The 20639-nt window shown below is 33.7% G+C and overlaps 1 protein-coding gene across 1 annotated transcript in view; it reads right to left on the bottom strand.

Annotated features, from left to right (window-relative positions):
- The window catches only part of COG5 (component of oligomeric golgi complex 5), a 397019-nt gene that overhangs the window by 149603 nt on the left and 226777 nt on the right, over positions 1-20639 (bottom strand). The window contains exons 9-10 of the mRNA XM_036918977.2: positions 12524-12636; positions 12193-12270 (exon numbers count right to left, since the gene is read on the bottom strand). Of these exons, the coding sequence (XP_036774872.2) occupies positions 12193-12270; positions 12524-12636 (191 nt within the window). The remainder of the gene's footprint in view (positions 1-12192; positions 12271-12523; positions 12637-20639) is intronic.

Below are 20639 nucleotides of genomic sequence, written 5' to 3'. Positions count from 1 at the left end.
ACAGGCACAATCACAGGGGGGGTCATCAGGTGAGAAATTAGGGATCAACAGAGGTGAGGCTTAGAACCTCACCCCCCCTGCTCTGAGAGAAATCTTCTGCATACGTGGATGTTTTATTGCCCTTGTCCAGCTTGGATTAACACATAGTCTACAGGCACACACCTGATCATCTACATTTGCTCCCTTACAACACTAAACTATGTGTTCTACCTTTATCTTGTATCTACCTACCACTTCAGCATTTTATTAAAAATAATAATAATAAAGAGAGAAATGTGGTATCCACATATAAATCAAGTATAAAAATAAAATGAGTATTCATATTTGAACTGACTGTTTATAGTTCATAATGCATGAGCAAAACCGGAAGTTTCTATGATGACTGACTGCCCTTGTACTGTTCACTATGTAACTTATTCACTATGTAAGAATTTGTTCTCCATGTAAGAACTTGTTTGTTATGCCTCAGAAGATTGGAGACTGATGAAAATTAGGCTTGGGGTGGATTAATGATTGTGCATTGAGCATTGACTCCCCTATACAGAATTTTATTGTTGTTAACAACCATTTGATCAATAAATATGAGAGATGCCCTCAGAAAAAAAAAAAAAAAAAAAAAGTACACACTTCCAATGGTAAAATAAATAAGTAACTGGGATGTAATGTATAGCATAAGGAATATAGTCAAGATATTCTAACAGCTTGGTATGGTGATAGCTGGTACCTAGAATTGTCATGTATATAAATGTTGAATCACTATGTTGTACACCTGAAACTAATGTAATGTAATACTGTGCGTCAACTACCCTTCAATAAAAAATAATTATCTAAGAAAAAAAAAAAATATATATATATATATATGAGTGTTTCAGATTCTCCATATCTTTACTAACACTTATTACTGATAGTGACTTTGATTACGGCTATTCCACTGGTTATGCAGTGGAATCTCTCAGTAGTGTTGATTCACATTTCCTTAATGAATAATATTTAGCTTTTCTGCTCTAACTTTACACCAACTCCATGGTTTCTTGATTTTTTTTTTTTTGAGGCAGAGTAAAAGTTTTATTTAAAGTTACTTAGAGAGAAGAAGTGCAGCAGGCAATCTCAGCAAGGACAGGCACCTTGAAAGGTTGGAGAGAGAAATTTTAAGATTAAATGGTTACACACTTAGAAAGTGTGGGCGACCTCAGAGAGAGGAGTCTGAAGTTTTATAAGTAGTTCTGTTAAGTGTGGAAATCAGGTAATGTTATTCTGCCAATTTTGCTTTTCTTTTTCAAAATTGTGTTGAGTATCCCAGGTCTTTTGTATTTCTGATTTTTGGAATCAGCTTATCATTCCTCCATAATACTTGTTGGGATTATAGATAAATTTGGGAAAAAAAGATATCTTAACAATAGTGAATCTATCAACCCATAAAGTATCTTTTTCCATTTATTTAGGCCTTCTTTAATTTCTCTCAGCAATATTTTATAGTTTTCAGTGTACAGATGATGTTCATCTTTAGGCAGATTTATTCCCAAGTATTTCATGTTCTTTGATGCTACTGTATACAAAACGATCAAATTTTAATTTCCATAGCAATTAACACCATAATATCTTTGTATGATGACAGATGGTAACTAAACTTATAGTGGTAAGCATTAGGAATGTATAGAGTTGTCAAGTCACTATGCTGTACATCTAAAACCAATATAATATTGTATATCAAGTATATTACAATATAAATAAATTTCAATTTTCAATTGTACATTGCTTATAAAAATGTTGATTTTTGTATATTGACCTTATATTCTGTAATCTTGCAAAAAATCACTCATTAGTTCTAGTAGCTTTTCTGTAGATTCCATCAAGTTTCCTATGTAGATGATCATTTCATTGGTGAATAAAGACTATTTTGCTTTTTCCTTTTCAAACTGGAAGTCTGTGTTTCTTTTTCTTGCTCATTCCATTAGCTAGATAATGCTGAATAGAACTGGAGACAGCAGAAAGAAATCCTTGACTTCTCCTTGATTTTAGAGGATAAGCATTCAGCATTCAAGATTATGTATGATTTTTTTTTTATTTTAAATAATTATTTTTTATTGAAGGGTAGTTGACGCACAGTATTACATTACATTAGTTTCAAGTGTACAACACAGTGGTAGAACATTTATATACATAATTCGAGGTTCCAGCTATCACCCTACCAAGCTGTTACAATATCTTGACTATATTCCTTATGCTATACATTACATCCCGGTTACTTATTTATGTTACCATTGGAAGTCTGTCCTTTTTTTTTTTTTTTTTTTTTTGTGAGGGCATCTCTCATATTTATTGATCAAATGGTTGTTAACAACAATAAAATTCTGTATAGGGGAGTCAATGCTCAATGCACAATCATTAATCCACCCCAAGCCTAATTTTCATCAGTCTCCAATCTTCTGAGGCATAACAAACAAGTTCTTACATGGAGAACAAATTCTTACATAATGAATAAGTTACATAGTGAACAGTACAAGGGCAGTCATCACAGAAACTTTTGGTTTTGCTCATGCATTATGAACTCTAAACAGTCAGTTCAAATATGAATACTCATTTTATTTTTATACTTGATTTATATGTGGATACCACATTTCTCTCTTTATTATTATGATTTTTAATAAAATGCTGAAGTGGTAGGTAGATACAAGATAAAGGTAGAAAACATAGTTTAGTGTTGTAAGAGAGCAAATGTAGATGATCAGGTGTGTGCCTGTAGACTATGTGTTAATCCAAGCTAGACAAGGGCAATAAAACACCCACGTATGCAGAAGATTTCTCTCAGAGCAGGGGTGGTGAGGTTCTAAGCCTCACCTCTGTTGATCCCCAATTTCTCACCTGATGGCCCCCCTGCGACTGTGCCTGTCTTAGGTTGTTCCTCCCTTGAGGAATCTTACCCGTCTCTGGCTAACCAGTAATCTTCCGGGGCCATACAGGGAAATGTGAAGTTGGTAAGTGAGAGAGAAGCCTTATTGTTTGAAAAGGTTAGCTTTTTACATCTTTGCATATTTATGCCCTGTGGCTTCTATGCCCAGCATTTGTCTTGAGGTATCTTTACCACTTGGAAGAATTATGATACTCGGTAAATTTGATACGAGGCACGAATTCTATTTAAGGGTTGTAATTAGGAAGGAAGAAGAAAAGCTATAGAAGTAGCAGGCGGAAGAAAACATGGGAAGATTGATTATTTCTTTGGCATATCTTCTTGTAGAGTACTTCAGCATGAATAGGTTTTAAGCTACTACTTAAATTGCGCACACACATTAACATAATAGGAGTATAGTTACATAACCAAAGCATATCTGTAATTACCAGCCATCTCCAGTGAAACCAAGTAAACCAGTTAGGCACCTTAGGCATTTGTGAAAACTTATCTATGACATGGTGGATATTGTCCAACTGAACTTGAACAGTCTGAGAGAAATCAGACAAATTAAAACAACCCATTCCTGGGGACTGTTCACATGCCATATGTTCTTTTAACAGTAAATAGTCTGTAGTTGTAAGACTTTGGAGCGCTACAATTTGCACTTCTCCAAATTCTTGGTTGAGTTCCAACAGTATAGATCCAGTCAAATTTGTTGTTTTACTGTATGCACAGGCCAGCTTAGATATCTCCTTCCTCATTCCCATGGCAAGTCCAGGAACGGGTGGGATGAGTGCATCTACAGCTGTAGCAGTGCGTGGATCTTTGTTGGGGTTTTTTGATGATCATCTTCTGGCATGAGTCTTCCAGAGAGTGCTGATGTTGGAAGTTCTTTTTCATATCGTATCTTAGTTCATTTTCAGGGAATATTATGTACGATTTTTACCTGTTCCTTGCTTTTTAATCAGGTTAATAGAAAGCTCCCTTCCATTCCTAGTTTGCTGAGAATTCTTACCTGGAATGGGTTTTTGAATCTGTCAAATGCTTTTCCTGCATGTACTGCAATATCATATTGTTTTTCTTTTTGAATTTGCAGGCATTCATTTTCTAATTAGTTTCATGTTAAAACCTCATTTAATCCTCCATTGTTTTAAACCTCTCGTATTTTTCATACCTTTGTCTTTATGTTGCATTCTGGATAATTTCATCAATTTTATCTTCCAGGCCTCAAATTCATTCTATGGCTTTATGTAGTATCTGCTTAGCCTATCTGAATTTTTTATTATCTAAATTGTCTATTTGGTTCTTTCTTATATGCTACCTGGGCATTTTTCAATAGTCATTTGTTTCTCATTTTTTTGTTCAATTATTTATTTTTTAAATATATTAAACGCAGATATCTTAGATCCTTTTCCAGATAATTCTAACACCTGAAGTCCATAGTCTCCTTTAGAAGTTCTTTACAAGTCTAAAATCTGTTTTGTATTGCTTTTATTTTTTCTGCTGACTCTCAATCACAGCTTCTAGTTATTTACAGGGTTAGTGATTTTCTTCACTGTGAGCTCTTATTTGTGCTCACCTTAATTGGTGGCTAATTCTGATGGCTAAAACTAAAAATGTTTTCCTGCAGAGAACCTGAGTTTGTTTCTTGTGGGAACACCGAGGACCATCATCACAGGCCTTAGCTGGATCTAAGTCTATCAGCTTCATTCTAGAGCCCAAGAGTCTAGTGGACATAGACATTTGAGCCCAGGGAGACTCCAGCTTTTGCAATGATTTTATAAGTCACAAGTCCCCACTACAGTTTCAATTATTTTACCTGCTTATGCATATGTATATCTGTATATGTATATATACCTCTTGGAGATTTCTTACTTTTTTGCAGGCCCAACAGTACATTAGGTATTATGCTTTCCTAATTTACCTAGAATTTGTTTGTACTGTAGAGAGAGGGCCCTTAGGAATACCTGGTCCCCATACTGGTGAAAGCAGAAATCTAACTTTTATGAATAAGAATATTTACTGATAATAATGTGACTTAGTAACTGGCTTACTGCTACTTGGTCTTTTTAATCAAATTGAGATGCCACACCTAAATGAATTAAGCCTTTTTCTCACAATATTAGAAAGATTTCACATTAGGTGTCCTAAAATTTTTCTAAGTCCTTTAGCTATTATCAAATCATTTGATATGTCTAAAAGAGCAAAGGAAAACACATTTCATAGCTAAAATTCTCATTAGTACTACAGCTGTTCAAAATGCTGAACACATTCCAGATTTAGCCTAATACATCCTACACATGATTACAAGATTCTGTTCGATGATAAAAATTGCTGGCTTAGAAAATTAAAGACTCATATCTACCCTCCCACATACAGCTAAACCGGCTTAATTCTGAAGATAAGAATCTACAACCTCTTTTCCATTGTATGGATCCTGAATAATTTGTCAATAATTTGCTGCACTCACTTTCAAATAAAGTGTTATACATAGTATTGATGGTTATACAGTGATATTAGAAATCTTAACTGGTTTTAAAATATCCCACAATTGAATGACTGCTAGGTATGAGTATGTCTTTTTAAATATATTGTTAACTGAAAATAACAGGCTAATTTACAAGTTAGCTAAGACATTTATTAAATTTAGTAGAATTAGTAATTAAGGAAAAGCTTTCAAAAAGGCTCTACATTTAAACTATATTCCTAAGATTTGTTATATATAATTTTGATATAATTTGTCCTGTTTTATTTTATATGCAATCCATTTATGCCCTCTTTTCATTTTGATTTGATGTATTTTTATAACATGATGGACATCTACTGCAAAACCTTCAGAACTATTAAATTAATACAGAAACAATCATGATGTGGGTTCCCCCCCCATCCTGTGTGTTCTTAAAATTAGACTCTGAATACCAGTATGTACAGTATTCCCTATCATCTAGAATCAAATATCTCGCAAAGACCACAGCAGACTTGGCAGTATTAACTTCAAAACTAAACGTTTTTTAAGTAAACCCATTTTTTTGGCCTAATAAAAGAGTATAAAAGACTTAATACTTCTCAGAATACTTCACAGAACTAAGGAAAATCATTCTCACTGTTATTATAGCTATAAAATTACCAAAAGTGAGATCATAAACCCATGATTCTTCAGTAGAGTGAGATATAAGTCATGAAAAATTAACAGAAAATCCTTGACTTTGTCTTATTTAAGGAACAATAACTTCTTAGATTTCTGATAACTGCATGAATTAATGTGCATGTATTATCATGTTATTAAAACCATTGAACAAAACTGAGTTTTTCACATGGCAGGGTTCTTTAATACCTAGCACACGGTCAGTTCATGGTCCCCAAATAAAAGTTTCAATGATTAAAAAAAAAAGACTGAAATCATTAATTATAAGAAATTATTGAGCCAATCTTGGAATTAAGTCTACATTATCTCATTTTTCTTCAGAATAATTCAGTTCTATAGTGTTATTACCATACCCATTTGACATGCTGAAAGATTACAGGACCTACCTAAGGCTGCACAATCAATGGGGGCAAAACTTAGTAGCTCTGTCTGATACCAAGGCCCAAGGCCCCAGTTCTTGATCACTGTACTATCCTGCTTTTCACATTTGAATAGGTGTTCAAAAAGGAGACCTTTAAGATTGGGCTTTCCAAATGCTAAAAAACTGTACTTAAATTATTTCACAATATGTTCAATTTTAAGCACCTAAATTGATTAACAGATAAATATTAAATAATGAGTGTGACAGGGCAGTTTGTTTCCCTACAATGATGTCTTAAAACTTAACTAATGAAGATTCTTTTATTTTTATTGACATATTATAGGTATTTTTTTATTGAAGTATCAATGTTCTATTGGTTTTAAGTATACAACACAGTGGTTTAATAGTTTTATTAAATCTTTACCCCCCACTAGCACAGTTACTATCTGTCAATGTGGAAAGATGTTACAGAATCACTGACTATACTCTCCATGCTGTACTATCATTCCCGTGACCAACTTGTTATTATGACTGAGAATTTTTGTGCTCCTCTATCCCCCTCAACCTCCTCACACATTCACCCCAACCCCTCCCCCACGGTAACCACTAGTCACTTCTCAGTGTCTATAAATCTATTGCTGTTTTGGTCATTCTGTTTTATTTTGAATTTATATTCCACAAATAAGTGAAGTCATATGGTATTTGTCTTTTTCTGTCTGGCTTATTTCAATGAGCATAATACCCTCTAGATTAATCTCTGTTGTTGCAAATGTCAGGATTTCTCTTTTTAATGTCTGGATAATATTCCATTGTACATATGTACCATATCTTCTTTATCCACTCATCTACTGATGGACACTTAGGTTGCTCCCACATATTGACTACTGTAAATAACTCAGCTAAAAACATAGGGGTGCTATGTTTATCACAGCACTATTACAATAGCCAAGAAATGGAAGCAACCTAAATGTCCATCAGTAGATGAATGGATAAAGAAGATGTGGTACATATACACAATGGAATATTATTCAGCCATAAGAAGAAAACAAATCCTACCATCTGCAACAACACGGATGGAGCTAGAGGGTATTATGCTCAGTGAAATAAGCCAGGCGGAGAAAGACAAGTACCAAATGATTTCACTCATATGTGGAGTATAAGGACAAAGAAAAACTGAAGGAACAAAACAGCAGAAGAATCACAGAACCCAAGAATGGACTAACAGTTACCAAAGGGAAAAGGACTGGGGAGGATGGGTGGGAAGGGCGGGGAAAAAGAAAGGGGGCATTACAATTAGCATGTATAATGTGGGGGGGTACGGGGCAGGCTCTACAACACAGAGAAGACAAGTAGTGATTTTACAGCATCTTACTATGCTGATGGACAGTGACTGTGAAGGGGTATGTGGGGGGGAGTTGGTGAAGGGGGGAGCCTAGTAAACATAATGTTTTTCATGTAATTGTAGATTAATGATACCAAAATAAAAAAATAAAAAAAGTTCATGGCTAGTTACCAAAATACTGAAACACTGTAGGAGGATTATTCACTGTGACATTGGTTGTAATAGCAAAATATTCAAAAAAAACCTTGCATGTCAAAAAAAAAACAAAAACATAGGGGTGCATATATATTTTTGAATCAGGGACTTTGTTTTTGAAGGTTTTATTCATAAATACAATTTTGAAAGAACCTACAGGCAAATACAAACTAACACAATCAGATACCACTGCACACCCATTAGATTAGCTAAAATCCAGAACACTGACAGTATCAAATGCTGACAAACATGTGGAACAGCAGGAACTCTTTCTTTGCTAGTGAGAATGCAAAATGATATAGCCACATTGGAGGACAGTTTGCAGTTTCTTACAAAGCTTAACATAGTCTAACCACACAATCCACCAAGCATACTCCTTATTATTTACTGAAAGGAGTTGAAAATTTATGTCGACACATGACTATGGACATGAATGTCTACAGCAGTTTTACTTATAATTTCCAAAAACTGGAAGCAACAAGATGTCCTTCAATGGGTAAATTGATAAACAAGGAGGTATATCCATGGAACAATGGACTATTATTCAATGATAAAAAGAAATGAGCTATCAAGCCATGAAAAGACACCAAGAAACCTTAAAGATATGTTCCTAAGGAAAAGAAACCAATATGAATAGGTAGAGCATAGGGGAATTTTACAAAGTGAAACTACTGAAACTACTTTGTATGATCCTGTAATGGTGGATACGTGACATTATGTACTTGCATAACGCACTATGCATCTTGCCTTAGTGTGGTACATTTGTTATAACTGATAAACCACTACTGATACATTATTAACTTAACTCCATAGTTTACATTAGTGTTAGCTAATTGTGTTGCATAATTCTGAGGGTTTTGCATAATGCAGAATAAATGTTAGGAAAACATAATAGCAGATATACTTTCTGCTCAATTTTTTCATAAACGTAAAGCTGCTCTAAAAATTAAACACAATTAACTTTTTAAAAAATCTATAGGTATTAAGCTACAACAGGATAATAATTACAAAAATTATTTAACACAGGAAAATGCAAAATAACTTTTTTTGTACAAATGAAACAAGTTGGTAATAAGAAATCAAAATGGAAATTCCATCAATTTATAGTGAATTTATAGAAGCACTGCAATCAAATGATTTTAAGACAAAGAAACCTAGAAAAATGGATTCTTAATTTTCCTACTTGGCATGAAGTTAACAGTGTGACTTCATTTATATTCCATATTATACACCAAAAAGACACTGTTAATTTAGCTTTCAGTGAATATCAAAATACAGACTTCTGCTTATAAAAATTTTAATACATAGATTTTTTTTTAAAACTTCCAATTTAAAACAGTATTTGCTAGAAATGATCTCTCTAGGGAATAAAAACATTAACTTCTAAACAGATATTGTAGAAAGTGTATGGTATAATTCTAATATTGTTTCATCTTGTGTTATTTACATATTATTTGATTTTTTAAAATATATATTCAGAGGTTAAAAGGTTAAACCACTAAATTAGAAAGAATTTTCCAATATCAGGAAAACCCTGAAACTGCAAGAAGTAGTACTGTTAAGAAAAACATCATTTTCATAACCTTTTCCTCAAAAAGAAATTACACAAAGACAGATTTTGGTCCAGATATTGCTCTTCACTGCATATATATATATACATATATACATATATGTATATATATATATTCATATTCTCAAGTTTAAAACTTTTCTGAAGTTTCTAAGAATCATTATATAGGGTCCAATTCATTTTAAATTCCTATACTTTTTACAAAGGTCTTATTGTTATCAAGTTATTTTAACTAGAATAATAATGTTCTTACATGGTAGTTAGGTAATTAGCAAAAAAATTTATTCACAGCCTTACAATAAAGGAAAAGATTAAAGAAATTATACTATATAGTAAAATTTATGTGCTATATTTGCAATATTTGGCACATATTTTCAGAATTTTTACTTTTCTCTTGCCCTGAAATTCTCAAGTATGTAGAGAAAAAATTTATTATGGACTTATCTTCTGTGAGTACACTGAATTCCAAGAGAGACTAATTTTTTCCATAAATAACAAATATCAGCTGAAAGAACAAATATCAGCTAAACTAGGAACTTACATTGAAATTTATATATAAATATAATATGTGTGTATTGTGTATGGCTATATTTTAAACAGACTAAGGACAGTATCTGGAAAAGCACTCTATTGGTTTTATTTTACTTCAGTAAGAAATTCTGTAATAAAATGGCAAATAAATGAAAGCATATATCCCTATCACTAACAATCCTTTTGAACTGGTAGTAATTCACATGCATTTAAAATCTGGCCCACATAATTTACAAGTGTATATTCACTACAATAATTTTAACAAGAAATGATATATGAATTTTTATGTAGAAATGTTGTCCAATGTGATATCACAAACATAAACATCTTAAATGGTATTCTTCTTTTTTTTATTATTGAAGTATAGTTGATTTACAATCTTATATTGGTTTCAAGTATACAACACAGTGGTTCAACTGTTACCCATATTATTAAATTCTCACCCCCACTAGTGCAGTTAGTGTCTGTCAACATAGGAAGATGTTACAAAATCACTGGCTATATTCTCCCTGCTGTACTACCTACCATCCCTGTGACCAGCTTATATTATGATTGAGAATTTTTGATAATACTATTTTTATTTTTAATCTTTTCTTTAGATTCTCTTAAATATAATGGCTTCATTATAACTGTTTAGTTGTTAGTAGAACATTAAATTAAATATTAATTAAAACAAAGGATTAGATAATAAAAGCTTGAAACCAAGCCACTCAATACTAAATTAATTAATTTTGGTAGAAAGATGGCCAAAATCAGAAGAAATGAATTGATAACACTGCATGTGCAGCTGCTGCCTGTAAAAATAAGGGCCTGATACTATTTATCCCATCCACTAGTAAATGTAAAAAAATGACTACCAAAATTGTCAAAATGATCTTATTGTTTCTTTCACACAATTAAAAGCCAAATATTCAGGGTATTATAAGGTATGCACTAGTTCATACATGGGCAAAGAAGTGTTAACATAGCAGGTCTGAGATTGCTATAGTTAGAAATGCCTGCTTGCAAGGCTGGTCCTTGGCTGGCATCTGAGACTTGTATTTTGACAGAGTCCCTATGATTCTCTAAATAAGAGGGCTCACTGTACCTAAACTGTGTGAACAAATAATGCATTTTATGCTGAACAGTTGCTTTCCTCATGGACTCTAGGCTCAGACCAGCTTCCCTGGACAACATTTCACACATACTATTCACAGCTTGTTGCCAGAAGAATCAAGGGTGTCCTGTCTAGCAGGAGAGGACTCTTGGAAGCTTGCACCTGGTTGCCTCTGGACTCACACTATGCACTTTTCCTACTGTGGACTTCCCTTCTTTAAAGTGGATTTTGTTTCACATCCTTTTTCTGTAATAAACCATAGCCACAAGTACGACTTTATGATGAATGCTGTGAATCCTCACAGAATATCACCAAACTTGGGGGTGATCTTGAACAGCCCCAAAACAGCATAAGAAATATTTAAAACTTTGAACTTACAAAGGAAACTATCTATACCATAATACTGGAAACTTAAGAGAATTTTTTTCTTTGGAGCACTAGGCATTAGGATTGAATGGTGAATAGGATAATTAATTATGCTATTAATCCTTATCACAAACATATCAAAAATGAAAGAATAAATGTAGAGTCAGGGATTCCTATGCATGGAAGAAATTCTTATGGCCCATGAAATCAGCAGATTGGTAGATGACAAAAGGGAGATTTCAGAATATGAAAAATTAATATAGAAATGTTCATAACAATCCATTCATAACAAGTGAATGGATCCTACTATTTTAGGACTTCATAAAGACATTGTTATAGACATATATTTTAAGATATTATTATGACCACTAATTAAATCTCTTAACTTACCAAAAGTTTTCATGTTATTCTCTAGTGGAAGTTTTAAAAATATTTAAAATAAATCATTTATATGACAGAAAATGGTAAATTAGTTTATGCCTTTCAGAAATCTGTAAATAGCATTACTGCTAGCAACTACTCAAACAAATGTGTTTATACATGTACTGCAAAGATAATTTGTGATTGTAAAAAATACATTTCCCTATAACTATTTGACACATAGCCACTCTATAAAGGAAAGAACACAAATAATGTTGGCTTGTATCTTCTGGCATTCTTCAACAAAGAAATAAAAATATTTTCATTCAAACATACCTTAACTATTTCTTCAATGAAACAGATATGAGAAACAGGATCTCTCTTCTTGGCTAATATTTTTTGTAGATGTTGTACCTAAAAAGAGGGAAGAGGGGAAGAATATATGTAATTTAATATATTCAAATGAAATAAATGTAAAGTTTGGGCACTAGAAGCATCAAGGGAAGGAAAATGGCATTTTGCTAGAGCCTCTATACATATTATAATCAGCTAATGTAGGTATTTTGAATGCTCAGAGATTTTTAAAAACCTGCCCATGGCCACACAACTTGGAACAAGCAGGAGTTGATTCATAATTAATGCTCCTTCCACTCTCTAAAATATTTACCTGTCCACAAACAGTAAAAATATGATCCACAAGTTTCTCCATATTGGTCCAGAGGGAAGCACGAAAAGTTGCAGTATTTCCTGGGGTTGGCATGGTAGATCGTCCAGGTCCCCCTGTTTATTAGTGGCAAATATGAAAAATAAAATTTCTAAAATATGACAAAATGTCTGTTATTTTGAGTATCCAATATAAAAAAATTAGAAGTTCCTCAAGAAATAATTTACGTAGCAGTGGACTCACAGACTCCAAGAAGGGACTAGCAGTTACCATGGAGGAGGGCAGGTGGGGAGGGAGGGAGAAGGGGACTCAGGGGTATTATGATTAGTACACATCATAATTATGTTGAAATATTTTTGTGTGGGGGGATCATGGGGAAGACAGTGTAGCACAGAGAAGACAAGTAGTGACTCTGTGACATCTTATTACACTGATGGACAGTGACTACAATGGGCAATGGGGGCGGACTTAATAATAAGGGTGAATGTAGAAACCACATTGTTTTTCTTGTGAAACCTTCATAAGAGTATATATCAATGATACCTTAATAAAAAAAATTTAATGAGAGATATAAAAAATGACACTTTTTAAGAAAAAAGGGAAATAAGATCACACACATGCACATACCACACAGGAGGGGTAAAAAAGAAAACAGAAATTAATGAAAATGGTTTCCTAAAAGTGGGGAATGGGAGTTGTGAAAGGAACCTGTAGAAGTAGTGAGTCTGTATGAGCCAGACAAATGTTTTACACATTTCAAAATGAAATTAAATTGAAAAAAAAAAAAAAGGAAAAAAGGAAACTAAATACAAACAAATACAGAAACAAATGAAACAAACTGTACATAAAACTGGCACTACAACCACACAGATGAAAACAGTTCAAATAATTTCAATTACAGAATCCTAGCTTTAGGGAGAAATATTTTAAGGGCAAAAAAATAATAAGGAACTATTGTACTTAGTAGATTTGTTATTGGATGTGGCATCGATATAATAATACTGAAATATTTTCTGATAAAGCAATTAAGATTTTCAGTGTAAACAATATAAAAATACAAACATGTAATGGGGATTAGAGGTATTTCCCAACTCTGCCCTCTGAAAGGGCAAAGAGACAATGACTCCTAAATAGAAATGAGGGTACCCAGTACCCAGAATTTGATTTGTAACCACCATTCCCTAATAAAAGAAACCAGAGCTCTTTAGAGAACAGGGTAATTCCTTATATGGAGCAATGAAAACAGGAGATGAACTTAGTACAAACTGTTACAGAGAAGTGTTCAAAGACAAATGGAAATTTGTCAAAGGGCACAGTATCCACAATTGCCAATAAAATGAAACTGGACTCTTTGGAGAAAAGGGTGCTTCCATATCTGAAGCAGTGAAAACAGAAGATGAACCTGTTACAAACTGTGCCAGAGAATAAAGAAAGTCATGTTCAAAGACAAAAGGAAATTTGTCAAAGGACACAGGAACTTGACCAGAGGGGGCTTCCACAAATAATACTGATAAAAATGGAGTACAAAACACTGATTAAAAAATACTTCACATAAGATTGTATATCAATGATGCTTCAATAAATTTTTTTTTTAATTCATGAGTTCATAGTGAAAACTCAAAGTTTTAAAAAGGATGAGAACTGCTATCAAAGAAGACAGTCAGTTAATAAATGTGGAAGGAATGAGAATTTTTTTAAAAATCACCATTTTGCAACTACCAGTACAATATTTATGAGGGAAAGATGATCACTGAATACTAAGGCACTGGGTATAGGTAAAACATTACAGGGAACAGGACATTCACGTGGTCTCAAAGTATGCACCACGAATTACTCAGAATTAATTACAAAGAAAAGAGAGCACTTTTACAAGGAGCAATCTGGCATACGCTAAAGTAATGAAGTGATTTCACTTGGCGTCAACGAGGCAAACTGATAGACTTCTGGTGCTTCCTGATACGACACAATGATAAATATACTGTATCACCTTAGCAGTTTGTTTACTCTGTATGTTAGACAAATTCAGATTGTGGGGTTCTCCAAACATGTTAATGCCATAAAAGATAAAGGGTAAAAAAGGCAGTGGGGGTGTTTTTAATTAATGGAGAGTAAAGAGACAAGATAACCAACAAAAAAGCATAGTCCCTGATTGGAGCAACTTGGGAGGAAAAAAACAGCTTTTATAAAGAATATTTTGGGGGAACAACTGAAAAAATGTTGAATATGGATTACATATTAAACAATATTAATGTATCAATGTTAAATTTCTTGAGAGTGATGTCCAAGAATGTTCTTTTCTGTAATATACACATATGGCTATTTGTATAGGTTTGAAATGTTTGAACATAATAAGAAGGAATTTTAATCTCAAATTGAAAAATAAAAATTTCAGTCCAAACTAAGCTTAAAAATTAGGCAGTAGCAGAGCTCATCAGTGACTGGATAGTTTATCCTGCTTTTAAAGAGGGCAAGAGTCAAGAAAACCAGAGAATGTGTCTATAAGCTGCTTTACTCTTGTTTTCAACAATTCTAAATTTAGAAAAGAATTATATGTTCCCTTAGCAAAAAGATACTATTATGTTTTAACTTGATAATAGTGGGAAGCAATAAAAACAGAAACATCTAGAAGAGAGATATTGGCTTTAAAAATATTAATAATCGCTGTTTGAATTTTAGGTCTAATTAATTTTTAAAATTATTTGTAGTGTTGTGCAAAGACTAATAAGGAAAAGCATACAGGGAATACAGAGATACTGGAGCACTCTGCAATTGTCTCAGATGTTATGCAAAGAATGAACTCAACAGTGAGGAAAGGCTCAAGACAAATGCTGGGCATAGAAGCTACAGGGCATAAATATGCAAAGAAATAAAAAGCTAACCATTTCAAACAATAAGGCTTCTCTCTCACTTACCAACTTTACATTTCCCTGTATGGCCCCGGAAGATGACTGGTTAGCCAGAGACGGGTAAGATTCCTCAAGGGAGGAACAACCTAAGACAGGCACAGTCGCAGGGGGGTCATCAGGTGAGAAATTGGGGATCAACAGAGGTGAGGCTTAGAACCTCACCCCCCCTGCTCTGAGAGAAATCTTCTGCATACGTGGATGTTTTATTGCCCTTGTCCAGCTTGGATTAACACATAGTCTACAGGCACACACCTGATCATCTACATTTGCTCTCTTACAACACTAAACTATGTTTTCTACCTTTATCTTGTATCTACCTACCACTTCAGCATTTTATTAAAAATCATAATAATAAAGAGAGAAATGTGGTATCCACATATAAATCAAGTATAAAAATCAAATGAGTATTCATATTTGAACTGACTGTTTATAGTTCATAATGCATGAGCAAAACCGAAGGTTTCTGTGATGACTGCCCTTGTACTGTTCACCATGTAAGAACTTATTCACTATGTAAGAATTTGTTCTCCATGTAAGAACTTGTTTGTTATGCCTCAGAAGATTGGAGACTGATGAAAATTAGGCTTGGGGTGGATTAATGATTGTGCATTGAGCACTGACTCCCCTATACAGAATTTTATTGTTGTTAACAACCATTTGATCAATAAATATGAGAGATGCCCTCAGAAAAAAAAAAAAAAAAAAAGTACACACTTCCAATGGTAAAATAAATAAGTAACCAGGATGTAATGTATAGCATAAGGAATATAGTCAAGATATTGTAACAGCTTGGTATGGTGATAGCTGGTACCTAGAATTGTCATGTATATAAATGTTGAATCACTATGTTGTACACCTGAAACTAATGTATTGTAATACTGTGTGTCAACTACCCTTCAATAAAAAATAATTATCTACAAAAAAAAAAAAAAAAACAGTGAGGAAAGGGTACCTTTGTGAAAATCAGAAAATATTAATCAAATTCCTGAAATATGTATGGCTTGGTTTTATTATGAAAGAATTATGGGATGCATCAGCCCATTACTCTCAGTGTAAATATATATATAACAAGAGATTAAGACCACATTAGAAACAACAAAACATTATAATGATCAAGGGTTAAAACATAATCGGACATGGGAAATAGGCAAGAGGAAATCATACAAACTGAAGTAAAGTACAAAGACATAAAATATCCTAGTGAAATTACTAAACTTCAAAGATAAAGAACCACTTGGACATTGTTCAAAAAAATATTCAACTGAGTAAATTTAAAAGATCTGACTGGCTTTATCCAATGATTCATGAATCAGACAGAATCCAATCTAACAGACAGAAAGGAGCTCCAAAGAGCTGTTCATAATGAAAGACTTTTATAGGCAGAAGGGAACAGAAACAAGGAAGTTACACAAGACAAAAAAGCGAGTTAGTTATGATAAGGTCACTTTTCTTTAGAGGATGTTGGGGTCTCTTATCAAGCAGATTGACTCACTAGTGCTGCTTGGACAATTCATGATTGATTGAGTGGTTTAGGATTCCATTTCTGGAAGAGCTAAAACTGTAAGTCTCATCTCAGTTTGGTGATATGGGGATTAGTGTAAGTGACTACATTTTGGGCCAGCTGTCCTGTTTTTAACAATATTAAAGGAAAAAAAATAAGGGAGTTATGTGGAGCATAAAAGTCTGATTAACCACTCCATTTCTGGTTCCACATGTAGGAGTTGCGAAGTCACCACTCTGTCCTAACAACAAACAAAAAGATGAACAGACTGAAAACTCATCAACTCCTCTTGGACCCATAGGAGAGAGGAAGACACTGCCCCCATGAATCAAGGGACCAAAAGGTGAATGACTACAGGGAGTAATCATTGACATGAGCAGAGCCTCAATAGCAGAAAGTGCTTTGGGAGCCAGTGCTGAGAAAGGAAAACCTGAATTGTAACTGACAAATTGCTAGAGGCTCAGTGTGGACAACTCTGAGAGTTAAAAACTTCAGGGGACAAATAGGGACTCTGTGGCATCTTCCTACACTGATGGACAGTGACTGCAATGGGGTGGGGGGTGGGGGAGACTCAATAAGGGTGAATGTAATAATCACATTGTTTTTCTTGTAAAACCTTCATAAGAGTGTATATCAATGATACCTTAATATAAAACAAAAAACAAAAAAACCTCCAGAAGACCCAGTCATGAGGGGTGGGGGGGGGGGGCCATGATACCAGGAGAAGTGCTTCCATCTCCAGGAGCCTAACTAGGTTTCCACATTAATATTACAGAAAAATCCCCTCATACTTCCAGCAGGAGTAGAGAAAAAGGAACCACTTTGAAACACACCAGAGCACTCTATTCCTAACAAGGGCTGCCCTCAGGAGAAACTAGTTGGTCAGAACCTGCTGGGGTGTTATCAGAGCCTACATGATCTGAGGAAGGAAGATACCCAATTCCAGGCTATTCTACTCAGTCTCTCCCACATAAGGGCAGGGGGCATGGGGGGTGGAACCTAATACCTTGTGAAGTTCACAATACAAAAAAGCATAGACTCACTAAAAGAACTGAGACCCAAGAACACTATAGAATACTCCTCCCACATCTCACATTTCACCACCACATTATTAAAGGCATATTTATAGCTGTTCCTTTTACCAATAAAAAATTACCAGGTGTCTCAAAAGGCCAAAAATACAATTTGAGGAGATGGAGCAAGCATCAGAGCTAGACATGGCAGGAACAGTGGAACTATGAGACCAGGAATTTAAAACAACTAAGATTAATATACTAAGGGCTCTAATGGATAAAGTAGACACACACAAGAACAGACAGGTAATGGAAGCAGAGATGGAAATCCAGAAATAAATAAATGCTAGAGATAAAAAACACTGGAACAGAAAAGAAGAATGCCTTTTATGGGCTTCGTAGTAGACTGAACACAGCTGAGGAAAGAATATCTGAACTACAGGATATGACAATACAATCTTCAAAAACTGTAAGGTAAAGAATACACTGAGCACACAGAAGGCAAATAGTGACTGCGGCATCTTACTTCACTGATGGGCAGTGACTGCAATGGGGTATAGGGGGAACTCGATAATATGAGTGAATGTAGTAAGCACTTTGTTTTTCATGTGAAACCTTCATAAGAGTGTATATAACACCTTAATAAAAAAATTTTTCTAATTTAAAAAAATGTTAAAAAAATAATAAAAGAATACACTGGAAAAAAAACAATATCCAGAGACTGTAGGACAACTATAAAAGGTAATGGGAATACCAGAAGGAAAAGACATATTTGAAACAATACTGACTGAGAATTTCCCCCAAATTGTCAGACAACAAACCACAGACCAATAAAGCTTAGAGAACACCAAGCTGGATAAATGCCAAAAAAAACACACCTAGGTCATATCTTTCGCAAATTATAGAAAATCAAAGATATAGAAAAAAATTCTGAAATCAGCCAAAGGGTAGAAGGGAATGTCTTAGCTACAGAGGTACAAAGATAAAGATATATCCAATTTTCCATAAACTGAGCAAGAAAAATGGAGTGAAACATTTAAATGTGGGGTGGGGGGAGGAGAATATACCAGTCTAGAATTCTGTACCCTGCAAAATCATTCTTCAAAAGTGAAGGAGAAATAAAGATGCTTTCAGTCAAACAAAAATAGAAGGAATTTGTTGCCAACAAACCTGCATTTCAAAAAATGATAAAAGTTCTTTAGCAAGAAGGAAAATATAGGTCGAAACTCAGATCTAAGTTAAGAAAGGAAGAACACCAAAGAAAGAATAAGTGAAGGTAAAATAAAAACTTTTATTTTTCTTATTCTTAATAGATTTAACAGATAACAGTTTGCTCAGAATAATAACAGCAACAATGTATTTGGTTTGTATGCTTCTGTTTAATATCTTGTGCATGCATATATACATTTATGTACACTTATATATAAGTGAAATAAATGACAGCAACAAGATGAAGGACAGGAGGAAGAAATCAGAATTACTGTTATTATATCGCACTATCTATGAAGTGTTACCATATCATCTGAAAGTGAACTTTGATTACCTGTAAATGTGTAGGACAAACTCTAGAAAAACCACTAAAAATGTTAAAAAAAGAAGTACAACTGATACATAAATAAAGGAGAAAAAATGAATGAAATGTTCAATCAAAACCAAAAAAGGCAGGAAAATGGTGGAAGACAAAAACAGAAACAAAGAACAAGGGCAAAAACAGAAAACAATAATGAATACAGTGGTTATTAATCCAACCATGTCAATAAATCACTCTAAATGTCAGTAGTCTAAATGCACCAATTAAAAGACAGAGGTAGAGTGGATCAAAAACCACAATTCAACTATATGTTGTCTACAAGAAACCCACTATATTGACACACATAGACTAAAAGTAAATGAATGAAGAAAAATGTACCATGTAATGCTAATAAAAAAGAAAGCAAGAATAGCTATATTAATTTCAGATGGAGCACATAACAAAGGAAGGAAAGTTAACAGGGATAAAGAAGGGCATTACATAATGATAAATGGGGCCAATTCTTCAAGAAGATCTAACAATTCTTAACATGTACGTGTGTAACAACAGAAGATCAAACTACTGAGGCAAAAACTGATAGAACTGCAAGAAATAGGTGAATCCACTATCATTCTTGAAGACTTCAATATCCCTCCTTCAGAAATGGACACATACAGCAGGAAGAAAACCAGTAAGGACATAGTTGAACTTAATAACATAATCAATCAACTTAATATAATTGACATCTATAGATTACTTCATCCAACAATACACATTCTTCTCAAGTTCACATGGAACATTCACTAACATAGTCCACATTCTGGGACATAAAACACACCCTAACAAATTAAGAGAATAGAAATTATACAATGTCTGCTCTCAGACCACAGAAGACCTACACTAGGAATCAATAACTGAAAGATAACTGGAAAATCCAAAAATATGTGGAGATTAAACAAAGCACTTTTAAATAATAACACATGGGTCAAAGAAGAAATCGCAAGAGAAACTTTAGAATTTTTCTAATTAAATGAAAATGTAAAAGTAACCAAATTTGTGAGATGTGGTAAAAGTGATGCTGAAAGGAAAATTTTGAGTATTGAATGCATACATCAGAAAAATAAGAAAGATCCAAAATCAATTCTCTAAGTTTCTACCCAAAAAAACCAGAAACAGAAGAACAAATTGA

Source organism: Manis pentadactyla, chromosome 7 (assembly GCF_030020395.1).
Source record: "Manis pentadactyla isolate mManPen7 chromosome 7, mManPen7.hap1, whole genome shotgun sequence".
Classification (NCBI taxonomy): Eukaryota; Metazoa; Chordata; class Mammalia; order Pholidota; family Manidae; genus Manis; species Manis pentadactyla.
The sequence above is the reverse complement of the archived record's forward strand: the minus strand, read 5'-3'. Positions and strand labels throughout refer to the sequence as shown.